This window comes from Thermobia domestica, chromosome 14 (genome assembly GCF_964235325.1).
Source record: "Thermobia domestica chromosome 14, izTheDome1.hap1.1, whole genome shotgun sequence".
NCBI classification, from domain to species: Eukaryota; Metazoa; Arthropoda; class Insecta; order Zygentoma; family Lepismatidae; genus Thermobia; species Thermobia domestica.
The window spans coordinates 132,505,627-132,520,959 of NC_137467.1; the positions used below are offsets into that span (position 1 = coordinate 132,505,627).

The 15,333-nt window shown below is 32.2% G+C and overlaps 1 protein-coding gene across 1 annotated transcript in view; it reads right to left on the reverse strand.

The window, feature by feature from the left end:
* Positions 1–7,682: 7,682 nt before the first annotated feature.
* Positions 7,683–15,333, reverse strand: part of LOC145670322 (uncharacterized) — a 37,188-nt gene continuing 29,537 nt past the window's right edge. Inside the window, exon 2 of the mRNA XM_081738838.1 lies at positions 7,683–14,237. Within this exon, the coding sequence (XP_081594964.1) occupies positions 14,113–14,237 (125 nt within the window). The 3' untranslated portion in view covers positions 7,683–14,112. The remainder of the gene's footprint in view (positions 14,238–15,333) is intronic.

Consider the following 15,333-nt stretch of genomic DNA (forward strand, 5'->3'; position numbering starts at 1 on the left):
CTTTCGGCGCGTCTCTCGTCATTTGATTACAAATTCGATTTTTTTCTTTCACCTTATTAGTTGTATTCTCAATAAGTTCAATGCTATTTACTTCATTTTGCACAAAGCTTTCTTGAACTTGTCTCTCAGTATCAGAATTCTTCTACCGTTTTCGGTACTCGTTTTGTCTTACCTAATTAAAATACATATCTGATTCTTCTATCATAGAAATCTTTAATTCATTCTCTTCATCAGGACCGTAACTTAATATTTTTCTGGGGGAGGGGGGGATAAGCATTAATACGCGTATTTGGACCCTCTAGAAAAAGTTGTTTATTCTAATTCTTGAGCCCCCTTTTCCATCTTTCTCTTACTTTTTATGCCCCCCCCCCGAGTCTGTGGGCCCTCCCGCACGACAAGGTCTGCGGGACCGTTAGTTACGCCTCTGGGCCCGTTCCATACACGACGAATTAATTAAGGGGACAATATTGACGAATATTAAAGCCATACGAATAAATATTATATCCAAAGCCCCTAATAGTAAACATTTTTTTTTTTTTTAACCGAAATGGGGCCACGACTTATTTTTGTTTATTTACCTTTTGTGTGCTGTTTTGTTTATGTAAGGTAGTGAACCTGTTTGATGCTTCATTTATAATTTCATGTTCGTATGGAATAAGAAAATGTTGTCTTAAAATGCTCCCCCGAACGCCGAGGATCTTCCTTGGGGGGCAGTTGCCCCTCTGCTCCCCCACAACTTATGGCCCTGCTCTCCATCTACCTCAAACATAATTGTAAACTGAAAATGAAATCCATGCTAAGTGCCAGAAATGGAAAATGTTAAAATGTGGGCTATATGCCTAACACTGCTTAAAAAATTAATTGATAACAAGGAAGATAACGTATTCTTATTAAGTAGATTACCATTTTATTGTCCTCGGCAAAATCTGAGAGGTAGACATGTTTTTTTATATGCCTGAAAACAGAATAAATGTGAACAGGAATTCACCACTGTGTAAATTATGTGATGCAGGTAACAAAATTGAGTCTATGGGATTGGATTTATTTAAAGTATAAATTTAAGACCTTTAAGCGAAAGTGTTTTCAATTACTAAATGATAAATTGTAGAAAATTTTTGTACAGCATATGTAAAAGAGAAAAAAAAGATTTATAGTACTATTTAGTGTTACCAATTCTAGTTCCATATTTGGAGTTGGGTTGCATATCCTTTGATAATGATGTATAAACTTTGTACTTTGTAATTGCCTTTAGGTGTAAAGTACAAATAAACAAATTATTATTATTAACATTACTGCTCAGTGAAAAACGGGTTGTTTAGTATTCACTGTGCAAGTGGTTCAGATAATCGCCAGAAGAATGCATGTGAGCCTATGTGCCACCAGTTCTGAAGTGAAATCTAGACTTTTTACTCAATATTTTCATTTGGCACTTAGCATGGATTTTATGGTCAGTCTACCACAATTTCGGTCATTAAGAGTCTTCATCCCGGCGAAATTAAAATACCGCTAATTTTACAGTATGTGATATCTTCAAATAGATAAAAGATAATCGAAATGTGGAACAAGAGCGCCCTAGACAATAATATTTTACATGAGAAACCGTTATCACGACTCACTTATCTGCTTACGATATCGAGCCATTTTGAAAATCGGCATTTATTTTTGCGTTTCTAAACAGTTGAAAACGTAAAGCCACTAGGTGACTTGTGATAACGGTACCTCACGCAAAATAATATTGTCTAGGGCGCTCTTCTTCCATATTTCAATTATCTTTTATCTATTTGAAGATATCACATAATTACTGTAAAATTAGCGGTATTTTAGTTTCGCCGGGATGAAGACTCTTAAAGAATTGTCTTTCTATTCTTAGTATCTTTAAAACAACCTAAATTATATTCGAGCTACCTTCTGGTTGTTTTCGACGTGGGAGACTCGGGTTCGATTCCCGGCGGGAGTTAATGTGCTTTGCATCCTACATTAAGCTGTAGATCTACGTCTCATATAGCCTCGGTGCTGAAAGGGTCGATAAACTCCAACCAAGCAACATTAGACTTTATGGGTATTGCGTGCTTCTCTGGCTTTCTCATCTTAAATATTGTGTTTAACTGTATATTCGTTTCTAGTCTTTAATATTTGTACACTTTTCTTTCCATTATTTTTCGGATTTCTACTTAGCTCTGCTCCTTCTGAAGTCATGACTGACGTTTGTACAGTTCAAAACAAATCCCATCATCAATTTCCATAGTTCTAGTTTCTCTTAAATACTTTAAAATTCAATTTCCTCGTTTAAATTCTTTAGTATTTGTCTCCTACATTTTTTTTGTTCTGATTTTTTTTTTTTTTTTTTTTTTAAGTTGGATTGCACTTTAGCCAATATAACATTACGACCAAAGAAATTATCAACTCCAAAAAAAGCCTCTGTGTATCATTACATAATTTATTTGGTATCTCTGCTCAACGAATGAGGACATCCAGATCTTCTTATTCTCTTGCTTTGACTGAACCATATTTTCTATCAACAGTAAGTCTCAGCGAAAATTGGTCTATTTTCTTGTTCTTTCCATTTCTTTACTGTAAACCATATACAGTATTTATCTATTGCACTAGCAAACTCTCTCACGTCTTATTGCTGGCAATATTTTGAGTTCCTCTTCCTGTGCGTTTCATATAGAGTTCCCCTGAACTGGCACGAAATTCGAATGTCTCGTAGCAACAGTGAACCCCGCCCTTTTCTTTTCTTCTACGTCACATATCAAAAGGCGCTGAAACACTTGTTTAATTGTTTTAAAAGAAAACTCGAAATATCAAGATGATATATCTTAAACCTCAAAAGATTCCAAGATATGGACGTCTTATTACAATAACTGCAACCTCCTTTTTTCTTCTCTTCTGGGTCATATATATATATATATATATATATATATATATATATATATATATATATATATATATATATATATATATATATATATAATTCCATGTCTCTAATCTTAAATAATAATTACTACCCCTAACCCCCTTCCTCGTCGATTTCCACAAAAAAAATCCATCCTTGGTGGTACCTTACGTCACAAATCTAAGTCTTACCCAAATTTTAAGTTTGTGGCTTAAGCTATTTGGCCTAGACGTAGATAGTCCGTCAAGATTTCGTTTGTAGAGAGATTACCTTTTCCCTAACAAAATTAATCATTCATTTTTCTATCTATATACGCTTCTCGCAATTTTCTTCCCCACCGGTTAAGTTAGTTCGAAGATATTAGAAATGAAATATAAATTAAATTTGAAAGTACTCACGTAAAATAAGTATGTAGATGAGAAGAATACAAATATTATTATCTCACTTGTTAAGTACATAATGTATGTTGCGTTGTTAGCTACACCGAAGTTGCGTATTTTTTAAATAAATTAAGAATAAACTGATTTAATACATCTAAATAGAGTTCTGAATCAATTTGGAACATATAAACTTTCATGTAGTTCCATTACTCAATTTAACAATTGCTACTTAGCAACATATACACATGTTCTTTCTATTTCCTTACTTCTTCTATGTCATAATCATCATAGATATTTGTCGTTATTGGCAGGTCACTTCCTGCAGCTGAGAAGCTTCCATGCTCCACGGTCTTTCGCTAACCACCTCGTCTTCACATACTTTTCCTCTGTTTCGATATTGTCCGTTAATTGTAGTCTCCTTTGTCCCCTTCCCATACCCTATAGCACATCTCTCTTGATACAGTTCCTTCTTAGCTAATGTCCGAACCAGTTTCTCTTCCTCTTCTAATAACATTTAAAACTGTTCTTTTCTTCCCCACCATTTCTAAGACCCCCTCATTCGTTTTCCGCTCGACTCAACTCTCTCCATTCTTCTCCACATACACATTTCGAAAGCTTCCAGTTGTTTTTCATCATTTTTGTGTAATGTTCATGTTTCTGACCCAAATAGTACGTACAATACTTCACACGAAGCATTTTATGAGTCTTTTTTCCCAACTGTTGATTCAAGGTCCCACAAAACAGTATTTTCTTCCTCATAAAGGCCTCTTTCGCCATTCCTAATCTTGCTTTTATTTGACATTCGAATTTCATATCATTACTAATAGTACTATCGAGGTATAGAAAACTAGTCACGTGTTCTATTCCCCCCCCCCCCTGCTTTTTTATTTGACACAGACCCTTTCGTTCCAATCACCATGGCTCTTATCTTTCTAACATTTACTTTCAAACATTTTTCACAGCCCTTCTATGTAAGCACTGTTTATTTGATCTATTTCATGTTTTGAGATTTTGGTGGGCACACGTCCCCCTGTGCTCCCTACTTGAGATAGCCGTGCAGGTATAGGAAACAAAATCTGCTAATATTAAATCAGATGTTATAGCTAAAAAAAAAAAAAAAAAAAAAAACTTATGAACTTGTAGATGTATTGACTTATCTACTTCATATTAGATTTAAATAAAATCTGAAAAAGTACGCACTTTGTATTACGGTTTTGGCAATATGTAATTTTTCTTCATCAAACACAGTTATGTTCATATTGGCTAAACTGCAACACGAATTAGTAACGAGATTTTATGTTTATTCAACTTACACGTTCCATAGTTAGAAATGAGCAGCATTCGTATCTGTATTGGGAATAATGAAATTCATTGGTTGGTTGGTTTTGCTTCTCATGAAATACGCTATAAGGTCATTCAAGATACAAGTTTCCTTAAGCTTAAAAAAAAAAGAAAGAAAAAAAACAGCGCTCTAACTATTTAGCACTCTCCTCACATTCAGCTTAACTTCTTCATCACCAGTTGACAAGAGATCAGATCGCTTATGTTAACTTGAACTCTTCTTCAAAAGGGCTCTGGTGGCTATTTAGCACTCTCCTTCCATTCCGCTTCACTTCATCACCAGTTGACAAGAGACCAGGTCGCTTATGTCAAACTTGAACTCTTCTTCAAAAGGGCTCTGGTGGCTATTTAGCACTCTCCTTCTATTCCGCTTCACTTCATCACCAGTTGACAAGAGACCAGGTCGCTTATGTCAAACTTGAACTCTTCTTCAAAAGGGCTCTGGTGGCTATTTAGCACTCTCCTTCCATTCCGCTTCACTTCATCACCAGTTGACAAGAGACCAGGTCGCTTATGTCAAACTTGAACTCTTCTTCAAAAGGGCTCTGGTGGCTATTTAGCACTCTCCTTCCATTCCGCTTCACTTCATCACCAGTTGACAAGAGACCAAATCGCTTATGTCAAACTTGAACTCTTCTTCAGGGAAACGCAATTTTCGGCATAAACGACTTCGTCTCTTCTTCTTGATGATAACGTCAACCCCCATTCAGGACGCAAACAAAACACAAAATTGAAGAATTAGAATGGGAACGGCTGCCCCACTCTTCATACAGTCCCAGTTTAGCACCGAGTTCCTTCCATCTTTTCCCAGCGTTAAAGTCTGCATTGCAAGAAGGCGTAAAGCGAAATGTTGTGAGGATAGTGCTTAATAGCCAGAGCCCTGATTTTTTTGCAAAGGGCTTCGAGAAATTGGTGCAATTGTGAGACAAATAACTGAATCTTACTGGTGATTATGTGCAGAGGTGAGAAAGGATCCACCTACATATATATGTATAGCTTACAAATGTATCTTATATTTTACAGCTTAGAGAAACTTTTATATTGAACGACGCACGTATAATCATACAATTCAGTGTAAGTGATGTAGTAGATAATATCTTAGCTCAGAAGTTCATGAGAAAAAAAATCATGAAAGCAATATAGATCCTACGCGATCCACAGAACCTCACAGATGTTGATCAAACTTGTCATAGATGTAGAATTTTACTTGGTTAGTAAACGTGTGAAAAGATTTGATTCACTTGCTTCCTGAGTTACGGACCATCAAAGTTCAGATGTAGAAACTTCGAAGAAAGAAAAAGTAGTTGTTATTTAGAACAAGAACTTGAGGAAAACACAGTGAAATAAAATTTTTTACACGTTGAGAATGTACGTACACGTAACTGCAGTGTATACTTCAAAGATGGCCGTCTGAAAGTGTTACGTACGTTGCAACTACAACACTTTGCACTTCAAAAATAGCATTCTGGAAACGTTATATGCGTGGCAACTACGACATCTCCTGGTTTGCACTTCAAAGATAGCATTCTGGAAACGTTATGTGAACTAGAAAGTGTGTGACTACTACAACACTTTCTGGTTCCTAGTTCAAAGATAGTTTTCTGGAAACGTTATATGTGTGGCTGCTACAACACTTTATAGTTCACATGTATAAACTTTCTAGAATAAATAAATAAAATACATTTTTTTTTACATGGCAACAAAAGAAGCTTTATTGTCTATCCTTTTTTCCAGTACTTTTACCCATTTTTTTCTACACAACAAATTTACAATTATGGAACATGTATACAAAAAATAATAATAATAATTTGATGAGATCAATATTTAATACATCACAGGCGTTAAAAAGTGCTTTCAAAATTTCAGGCACGTAATAATATTTATTTATATGTATATATTAAAAAAACTGAAAAAAAGAGTACTGAAGCATGTTTTCGAGATCTGAACATTCCCGTCAAATCTGATTATCTCGCATCAAAAAGTATCTTCCAATTCCGTTAATTCAACAGGTACTACATCATTTTAGATTAATACAATGTAGATAAATATATATTTATATATACACACATTAATTCAAGTTCTACATATTTTTATTCTTCTTTCACAAATATGCATGATTGCTACAAATGAAATAGTTTCCTTCTTATTTTATTTTGAAGTAATGTGTAGACTTGAAACTAGGGATGGCAGAAATTTTTCAGAATCGGAAATTTCACTTTCCGGATTTCGGAAAAAATCCGAGAATTTAGAAAATTGCGGAATTCAAAAAAATCCGGATTTTTTCCGAAATCGGAATCTTCTAAATTCCGGAATTTTTCCGATTTTACTTTCCGGATTCCGAAAAGTAAAAATTCCGGAATTGGCCATCCCTACTTGAAGCCAAACGAGTAAAAATTCAGTAGACAGACACCAACTAATTTTATGTTTTTTCAGTTGAAAGACAAAATGAATGCTAAACGATGCCAGTTTGCTGTTAAGATTAATTATACCTAGCATAGTTGAACCTGGCAAAACAAATTTCGTGTTTCTGTTGTTCCGTGCCATGTTGGAAAAAAACACCAAACGATAAAGCAACCTGCAACCTGCCTACGATTTGAGCAAGAAATTTGAGAATGAGATGAAATATCGTATCTCAAAAGCTGTTCATAGTATTAATATAGCCATACTTTGATGAAGCTGAAATGAATGGGAATGCCGCATATGCATGCGAACATGTGATAAAAACATGTAGTGTTTAATAGAAAATCATGTAGTGTCTACATTATATCGAACGGATCTATCTCATTTGTAGTAATCATGTGTACTGAAATATTGTTTTTTTTTTTTTTTTTTTTTTTTTTTTTTAGAAAATTACATTGTCTTGATTACGTAACTTTAAAGTTTGCTTTTAAATAACTTTACTGGGTATTACTTTTTATTAATATAATATAATGCATTTTTGAGAGACAATATTAATTTCAATAACTCAAATATACACTTAATCGGCAATCTTAACGTTTCAGGATAATTCAATATTTCGAAAAAAATAATCCAAACTTGTTTCTGATGTTCGACTTCCTGACTACCTTTTTAAACTGTAGGATCTAACTGCAGATTTGAGCATAACCGTTGGCAAAAGTGCATACCTACCACTGAAGTTCCGAAAATGAACCAGTTTAAGTGCAAGTTATTTTGATGTAGATAAATTACCCAAAACTACTGGGATGAGTTCTTTCATTTTGAAGTTATTTGCAAAAGAACGTTATATGGGGTTGGTATGAGCTTGTTGTTCTTGGGAACAGTACAAAATATCTAGATGCCTACAGATCTAAGATCACAAATGTGAAGGAAGATTATCTCTCTCAAAAATGCACTAAAAATATACATATGTTGAAGTCTTGCCGCCTTATAATAGGTTAAATCCACTGGGGCACTTTCTATGTATCTCCATTTTCACTGGTCTCAAAATGTTGGAGCGCACACAACAAACACCATCTCCTTAATAATATAATGATCTTTGGATTAACGTTCATCAAACCTCTTACTTTGGCGTTTGTTTTAATCCCAATTAAACATTATAAATATACAAACACACCAAAACAAAATCGTCTTTATCAGCTGCCAATTACTGGTACATAGGTAAATTAATTACTTAAAAATAACTTTCAAGCCTCTCTACATTGTACAACTTGCTTCTGTACTCGTTACATTTTTTGTTAATAAAATAATATTTAAAATAATAATATTAATAATAATAATATTACAATAATAATGGATTTTGAGTGGTTTGTACTGAAAAAAAATCTTTGGATTATATATATAGGTATAAGAGACCCACGCACGAAAATATGACCATCCATTAACAACAGAATGATAAAGAATTATTATTTACCTAACAACCACACACACACACACACACACACACACAAACACACGCGTAAGAAAGCTTTTACTTAATGAAAAAAAAGAAAGTAAGATGACAGTTACTGTATTCCATTATTTTGAGCAATATTTCCATTGCTCTTTTGAGAAAATCCAACAATTGTTAAATTTTATAGAAAATAAACAAATCTGTTACCTGGGAACGTGCCATTATTCTGAACTATTTTAGTTTCATGTGCTTAAAACTTTGTGAAACTTATCAGAAAGATACAATATGTCACAATTGGCTTTTTTTTTTTTTTTTTTTTTTTTTTTTCATGTTTCACCGTTATTATCGTATTTGACTTCAAACAATTCTGCTGCTGTAAACAAAAAACACTCCGAGCTCCTTCTGTCAAAGCTTTGACAAAATGAAATATCCATGCACTTTTGAAATAATTAAGAACCTAAGGTAGAAACTTTTCTCGCAATTCTTGTGCGTTTAATATGATCTTTGAACGCATTTTTGTTCACACCACGAATTACAGAATTTAAATATGTAATTTAACTAGATTTCCCGATTATGAAAATACAGCAGGTTTTTGAAATGACAGAATGGATTTGAAATCGATAAAACACAGACAAAAATCTCCTAAATCGTTACTTCTTTCAAAAATCATATTACGTTCTTATTACATAGAGTTGACAAAATCTATTTGCTTCATCGTTACTGTAAATAGTGGAGGCAACAATACCGCAATGAAAATATGACTACTCTGAAGATATAAACCGAACAAATATTACATTATAACAGCCAAAATATCATAAACTGAAATTGTGAATAAGAGCAATTTTCAATATTTTTATGTGGCTTTCATATTTATGCAATTGAAAGGATTTAAGCGTTTTCCCAGTCCCGTTAATACTGTATACTAAAACAAATGGTGGAGATTTTTATATGTTAGATTATGTATGGAGACATGTCTGCAACTAACATACTTGTGTTTAGTGTATTTTTGAAATGCCGATCAGTCGGGAATTTTTAACTCAAACACCTTGTACTAAATACGTAGTGTAAAATTTATGTCTGAAAAACAGTGTGTATGTGTGTGATATTTCTATCTGCATTAATACTTTTGGATTACAGTCGTTTCACCGTGAAAATACCCATTACACGCAAACATTGGTTTAAAGCACTAAACTCGCGACGAAACTACCATCACCTTTACATAATAAAATATATTTGTGTATGTGTGTTTTACTTGTTGAATGTGCGGGTTTGGTAGAGTTGGAAGTAAGCTAAAACGGGTCAAATGTATTAAGATAATAGCCAACAAAATCGTCTTCTAAAGTTTGAAAACCAAATTTTATAACCGAGAAGTACGAATTTTGTTTGCTTTAACTTACTGTAATAATCGCTAGACTGTTCTCATTTCTTGTATATTATTTATACCTTTTGTTTTTGATATATTGTCTCATCTATTGAGTTGCTGCACAACTTTGTCTACATATAAAACAGTACTGTTTGACGAAACACCCGTTATGAATGAATTCCGACATTCAATCCAAAGTGACAACTACAATACATTCACCATAACAGAATCAAAATCACTGCTGTAGAAAACAGAATGCATTGTATTACAAGTTTATCAGAATAACTAAGTTATTCCATCGTTCTCGTATATCTGTAAGCTAAAGAGCTTGACTTACTTAAAATAATACAAAATTTACCATTTTTCTTTTGCTTGTTCATTCATGAGTAACAGAAGATAATGAAATGCAACTTACCATAATCATAGATAATGTTATTCTACAACAGGACATATGAACCTGAAGAATTTTCAGTGTTGCCATCCATAGAAATTACAGTGTTGCCAGAATAATTTCCCCGAAATCTAAGTTAAAGCAGTGACTAGAGAAACGAACTCAACAGCATTTGATTATGTATCATGTTGTTTTGGTATCCTGTGAGCTATTTTTTTAAATAACATTATTATTCAATTTTAATAAGAGTATGTTAAAACTATTTTGTTTATTACAAACTAAATACAACTATTATTTAAAAAGTAGTTCAAAGGATTTCAAAACATGATACGTAATTAAATACAGTTGAGTTCATTCCTTTACTAGCTGCCTTAACTTAGATTTTGGGGGAAATGTTATTCTGGCAACACTATAATTTCTACGGATAGCAACGCTGTAAATTCTTCAGGTGCATATTTTCTGTTGTAGAATAACATTATCTATGATTGTGGTAAGTTGCATTTCATTATCTCCTTCCACTTGTGAAAAACAAGCAAAGAAAAATGGTAAATTTTGTGTAAGACAGGCTCTTAAATACAAATTACTTTTAGAAGTAACAGAAATTAACTGCATCTGTCGTAAATGGCACGTCCCCTACGACACTTGTTTTAAGGAGTCCATCGTGCTTTACTAGTTAATAATATTAAAACACTTATTTTCTTTACGTAGAAAAATCTAGAGTCTTATATTACATATACTTTTAATGTTATAATAATAATAATAATAATAGATATATATATTACTTACTTCACTCTCCTCTATAATATGAGAAAAATAAATAAAACCTCACTACCGTAAATCATAGAATATAGTATCCCATTTCTTTCTGTACAAATTCTTTATTTAAAAAAAAATCCTTATTAATTTTTCACTATGCAAACATGACAAGCATACGCATCCCTTGTATAACACACCCCTGAGAATTTCTTTTTACACATACTTATTTATATATATATCTATATGCTTTTGTATAGTTCTATATTTATATACATATTACAGTTTGTATTCATACGTACAAAAAACCAAAGGAATTCTATTCCTGTTTTTTTTTTTAAATGAATATTTGACATTACAATGAAAATTCATTTAACTGATTACTCTAGTAATTTACGTAGACCAAAAAAAAAATTGCTTTTTTTCAAACTTAAAAAAGTGATCAACTAAACAAAAACGGTAGTACAGCTTAGAAGAAAGAGTATTTGAAAGGAAAAATAAAAGTATTTTGTACTTTTTTTTTTGTATACAGACTATATTCTTCACCTTCACAATATCTCATTAATTAACTTCAACCATTATGCATAGATATAATATTGTGCCTTGCACTTTCACTTAAAAAAAACAACAACTGAAAAATGCATTTCTTTGTTGTCTTTTGGAAATAAAACCCAATTCTCAGTTGTAAACCGAACTAGTTTTATAAAAAAAAAAAAAAAATTACAGATATGAAAAATAAAAGGTCAGAAACAACGGTTCAAATAGACTGGCGCGAAAACCTAGCACACGCAATATAACATGACTTTGCTATTGAGACTGAAATTGGCTAATGAGATATTTTAAAGGTTAAAATAAATAAGGATTTTTAACACTTGCGAAAATACCAAATCACATTCCGAAATATCTTCCCATTTTCTTATAATTAAAAAAATAATGTCATCGACTAGTCTTACTCAAATGATTAAATTACAATGACGGCAGGTGGAATATTTTTACGTAAGCGCTGATGGGTTCACAGATTTGGGCCTAAATAAAGCAGGTATTATTATTAAAAGTTTACTGTAAAAAACAATTAGCGCTGTATTGCAACTGTTTCATCATAGTCAAAATTTACTTGAATAAATCATTTAGGATACATATGAACTTTATACATACACTAATAAATTATCAAAAGCTGTCAAAATCCGTATTTTAGAATCCTATATAACCTTAATCCTCTAATAATAAATTTTTGCTTACTACTCGCGCAACTTACAAAATTCTCCACTGTACATTAATTTTTAAGTACAACGAATAACGTTTAAAAAAAACGTTGTATGCGGCTAATTTCTGTAGAAAAATTTACAGATACATAAAATGTTTGTTGATGGCGATGCATTACAAATTCATCTGTAGTGTATGTTAAACTGCATATCATGTTTCATATAGCCCCTGTGCTGAAATTCCGAAGTTATACACTAAATCAACTATAATTTAATTTGTCCTTTATTTTACGTCAACACTTTGCACTACATTATTCATACTGTAACAGAATTCGTATAATACTGCATCTCGCAAATCGAGATACACTATAACAAAAATTTTAGGCTGATTCTTCTATTTGGTATTCGGGGTATATAATAAGAGGCAAATTAGTGTAAAATACATACACAATATAACATAATGAATTAGGTACAATTTTGAAAATGAATTCTGTGCATGCGAATGTCAGTGGTCAAGTACTGTTCTACAGAATCCCAAAACTACGATCCAAATTCAGTGGATTATTTTGATTCTTCGTTTTAAATGTTCCATTAATTATTTTGCTTAAGAGCCTGACATACTAGAAATAATAAAAAAAATTTACCATTTTCTTTTGCTTGTTTTTCATAAGTGAAAGGACATAATGAAATGCAATTTACCACAATCATAGATAATATTATTCTACAACAGAAAATATAGACCTGAAGAATGTTCAGTGATGCCAGAATAATTACCCCAAAATCTAAGTTCAGGCAGCGACCAGACGAACGAACCCAACTGCATTTGATTATGTATCATGTTGTTTTGCTATCCTGTAAACTACTTTTTATATAATAGATGTATTTTGTTTGTAATAAACAAAATAGTTTTAACATACAGTTATTAAAATTAAATAGTAATGTTATTGAAAAAGTAGTTCACAGGTTACCAAAACAACATGAAATGTGTAATCAAATGCATTTGAGTTTGTTCCTCCAATCGCTGCCTTCAGTTATATTTTTTTGCGAAATTTTATTCTGGCAACACTGTAATTTCTATGGATGGCAATACTGAAGATTCTTCAGGTTCTTATTTTCTGTTCTAGAATATCATTATTTATGATTGTGGTAAGTTGCATTCTATTTTGTCCTTTCACTTACAAAAAACAAGCCAAAGAAAAATGGCAAATTTTGTATTATTTTTAGCAAGACAGACTCTTAACAATTAAATTTGTATTTCCTAATTTTGTTTTCAGAATGAGGTTTGGCATTTTTGTGAACGCAAATTAAGCACTAGTAGACAGTCTGAGAAGAATATATATATATATATGCCTCTGTTCTGACGTTAGATAGAACTACTGTAGTTGATCTGTTTAAAAAGTAACTGTTTATAGTACAAAAATATGTATATATATAAATTTACTTCAAATAAGATACTGTAACGAAATATATTAAACATTTTTGAATTTTTTTCCTGTAATGGTGTGATGTGTAGATTACTTTTTTTTTTATATATATACTGTGACTCAGTCAAGATCGAACATACACATACTTATTTTCTTTCTTTTTTTTTCTAACCAGAACGATATAGCAATGCTTTCAAAGCACCTTTAACACACCTAGCTTTGCTAAACTGTACACACTCCACAGAGATCAAGAAAAAAAAAAATACAAGCAAACAAAAATAAATATATAATATATAATATGCATGTGATAACAACAAATAAAGAGTACGCATTTTCATACGCACAAACGAAAACATTTTTCTTTTTTTTAAAAAAAAATTAACTGCAATATATATTTTTATATAATTGCATTTTTTGTTTCTTTTTCCGCTTCATTTAAGGAGATCTATGCGGCAAATATGCCAAAAATATATATATAATCCATGATGTAAAATTAAAATTAATTTACGAAGCTAACTTTTTTGTGTCCGAGCTTGCTTCACCATTGGAACGGGTGCCTCTGACGGTGCTGACGATGACGATGAGGATGATGATGATGACGATTTTGAACTCGATCGTTTCCTGGTTTTCAGAAAATCTGAAATGAAAGGAAGATATTTATGTAATTATTTTTATTGTAAACATTGAAAAACAAAAAAATTACATAAACAATATATAATAACACACAAAATTATTGAATACTGCATATGAGACCCTGCTTTCCGAGCTGCTCACTATCATGTCCGCCATACTGAACCTATAACATCATTTAGATAGAATGATCAGCAATATATCAAATAAAATTACGATTTTCACCAGAAATTCATTTTTGTTACTGTTCTTCGAGTATGTTCCACTAGTTTCTGAGATATTTATAAAATAATTCCAAGAAATAATATTGTAATTATCAAGGGATCATAATTTATATTAGAAAGGAACATTTTTGGTAAATCGACAAAAAGTGCACGGATAATATGATTGATCTCGGTAAATAAGCAACTAAATTGAATTGAATATAAAAATTTCTTTCGGTAGCCAGAGTGTTAACTAACTTTATTTTTTAGCTCACTAGTTTACATGAATATAATTATTGTTCTTTACCCCTAGTTTGCTGTAAAGAGAAAAAGAATACATGTACAGTCCGCGGCAAAAAAAAAAAAAAAAAAAAAACCTGCAACATGACCATATAAGTTTATTGTGAAACTACGCCTAACAGCCCAGGGAATAAACAAAACGTCTAAGTGGCACGAATCACGCCAGAAGAAACCTCCGCGTCCTCCCCTGCACACTTATTTTGGAGCAAAAGACTTCGTCATTTCACTATAAACTTACATGCTCATGTTTCAGGTTTTTTTGCTGCGGACTGTACGTACATTGACTGGATAGTATTATAAGTGATGACATGAAGTGTGAATGTGAAATAAAAGCAAGAATAGGAATGCTGAATGAAGCCTTTAGGAGGAAGAAAAGTTTTTTAGTGCATCCTTGAGTAACGAGTTAAGGGAAAGATTAGCATGGTGGAGCATTGTACTTGATGTGGCAGAAATACGAAAATGGGCATTACGCAAGTGATAAAAAAAACGGACTGAAACCTTTTGATATGTGGGTGTGGAGAAGAATGGAAAGAATTAGCTGGATCGAACGGAATCATGAAGGGAGAAAATAATTTTAGATGTAATTGAGAACGAGGGAGA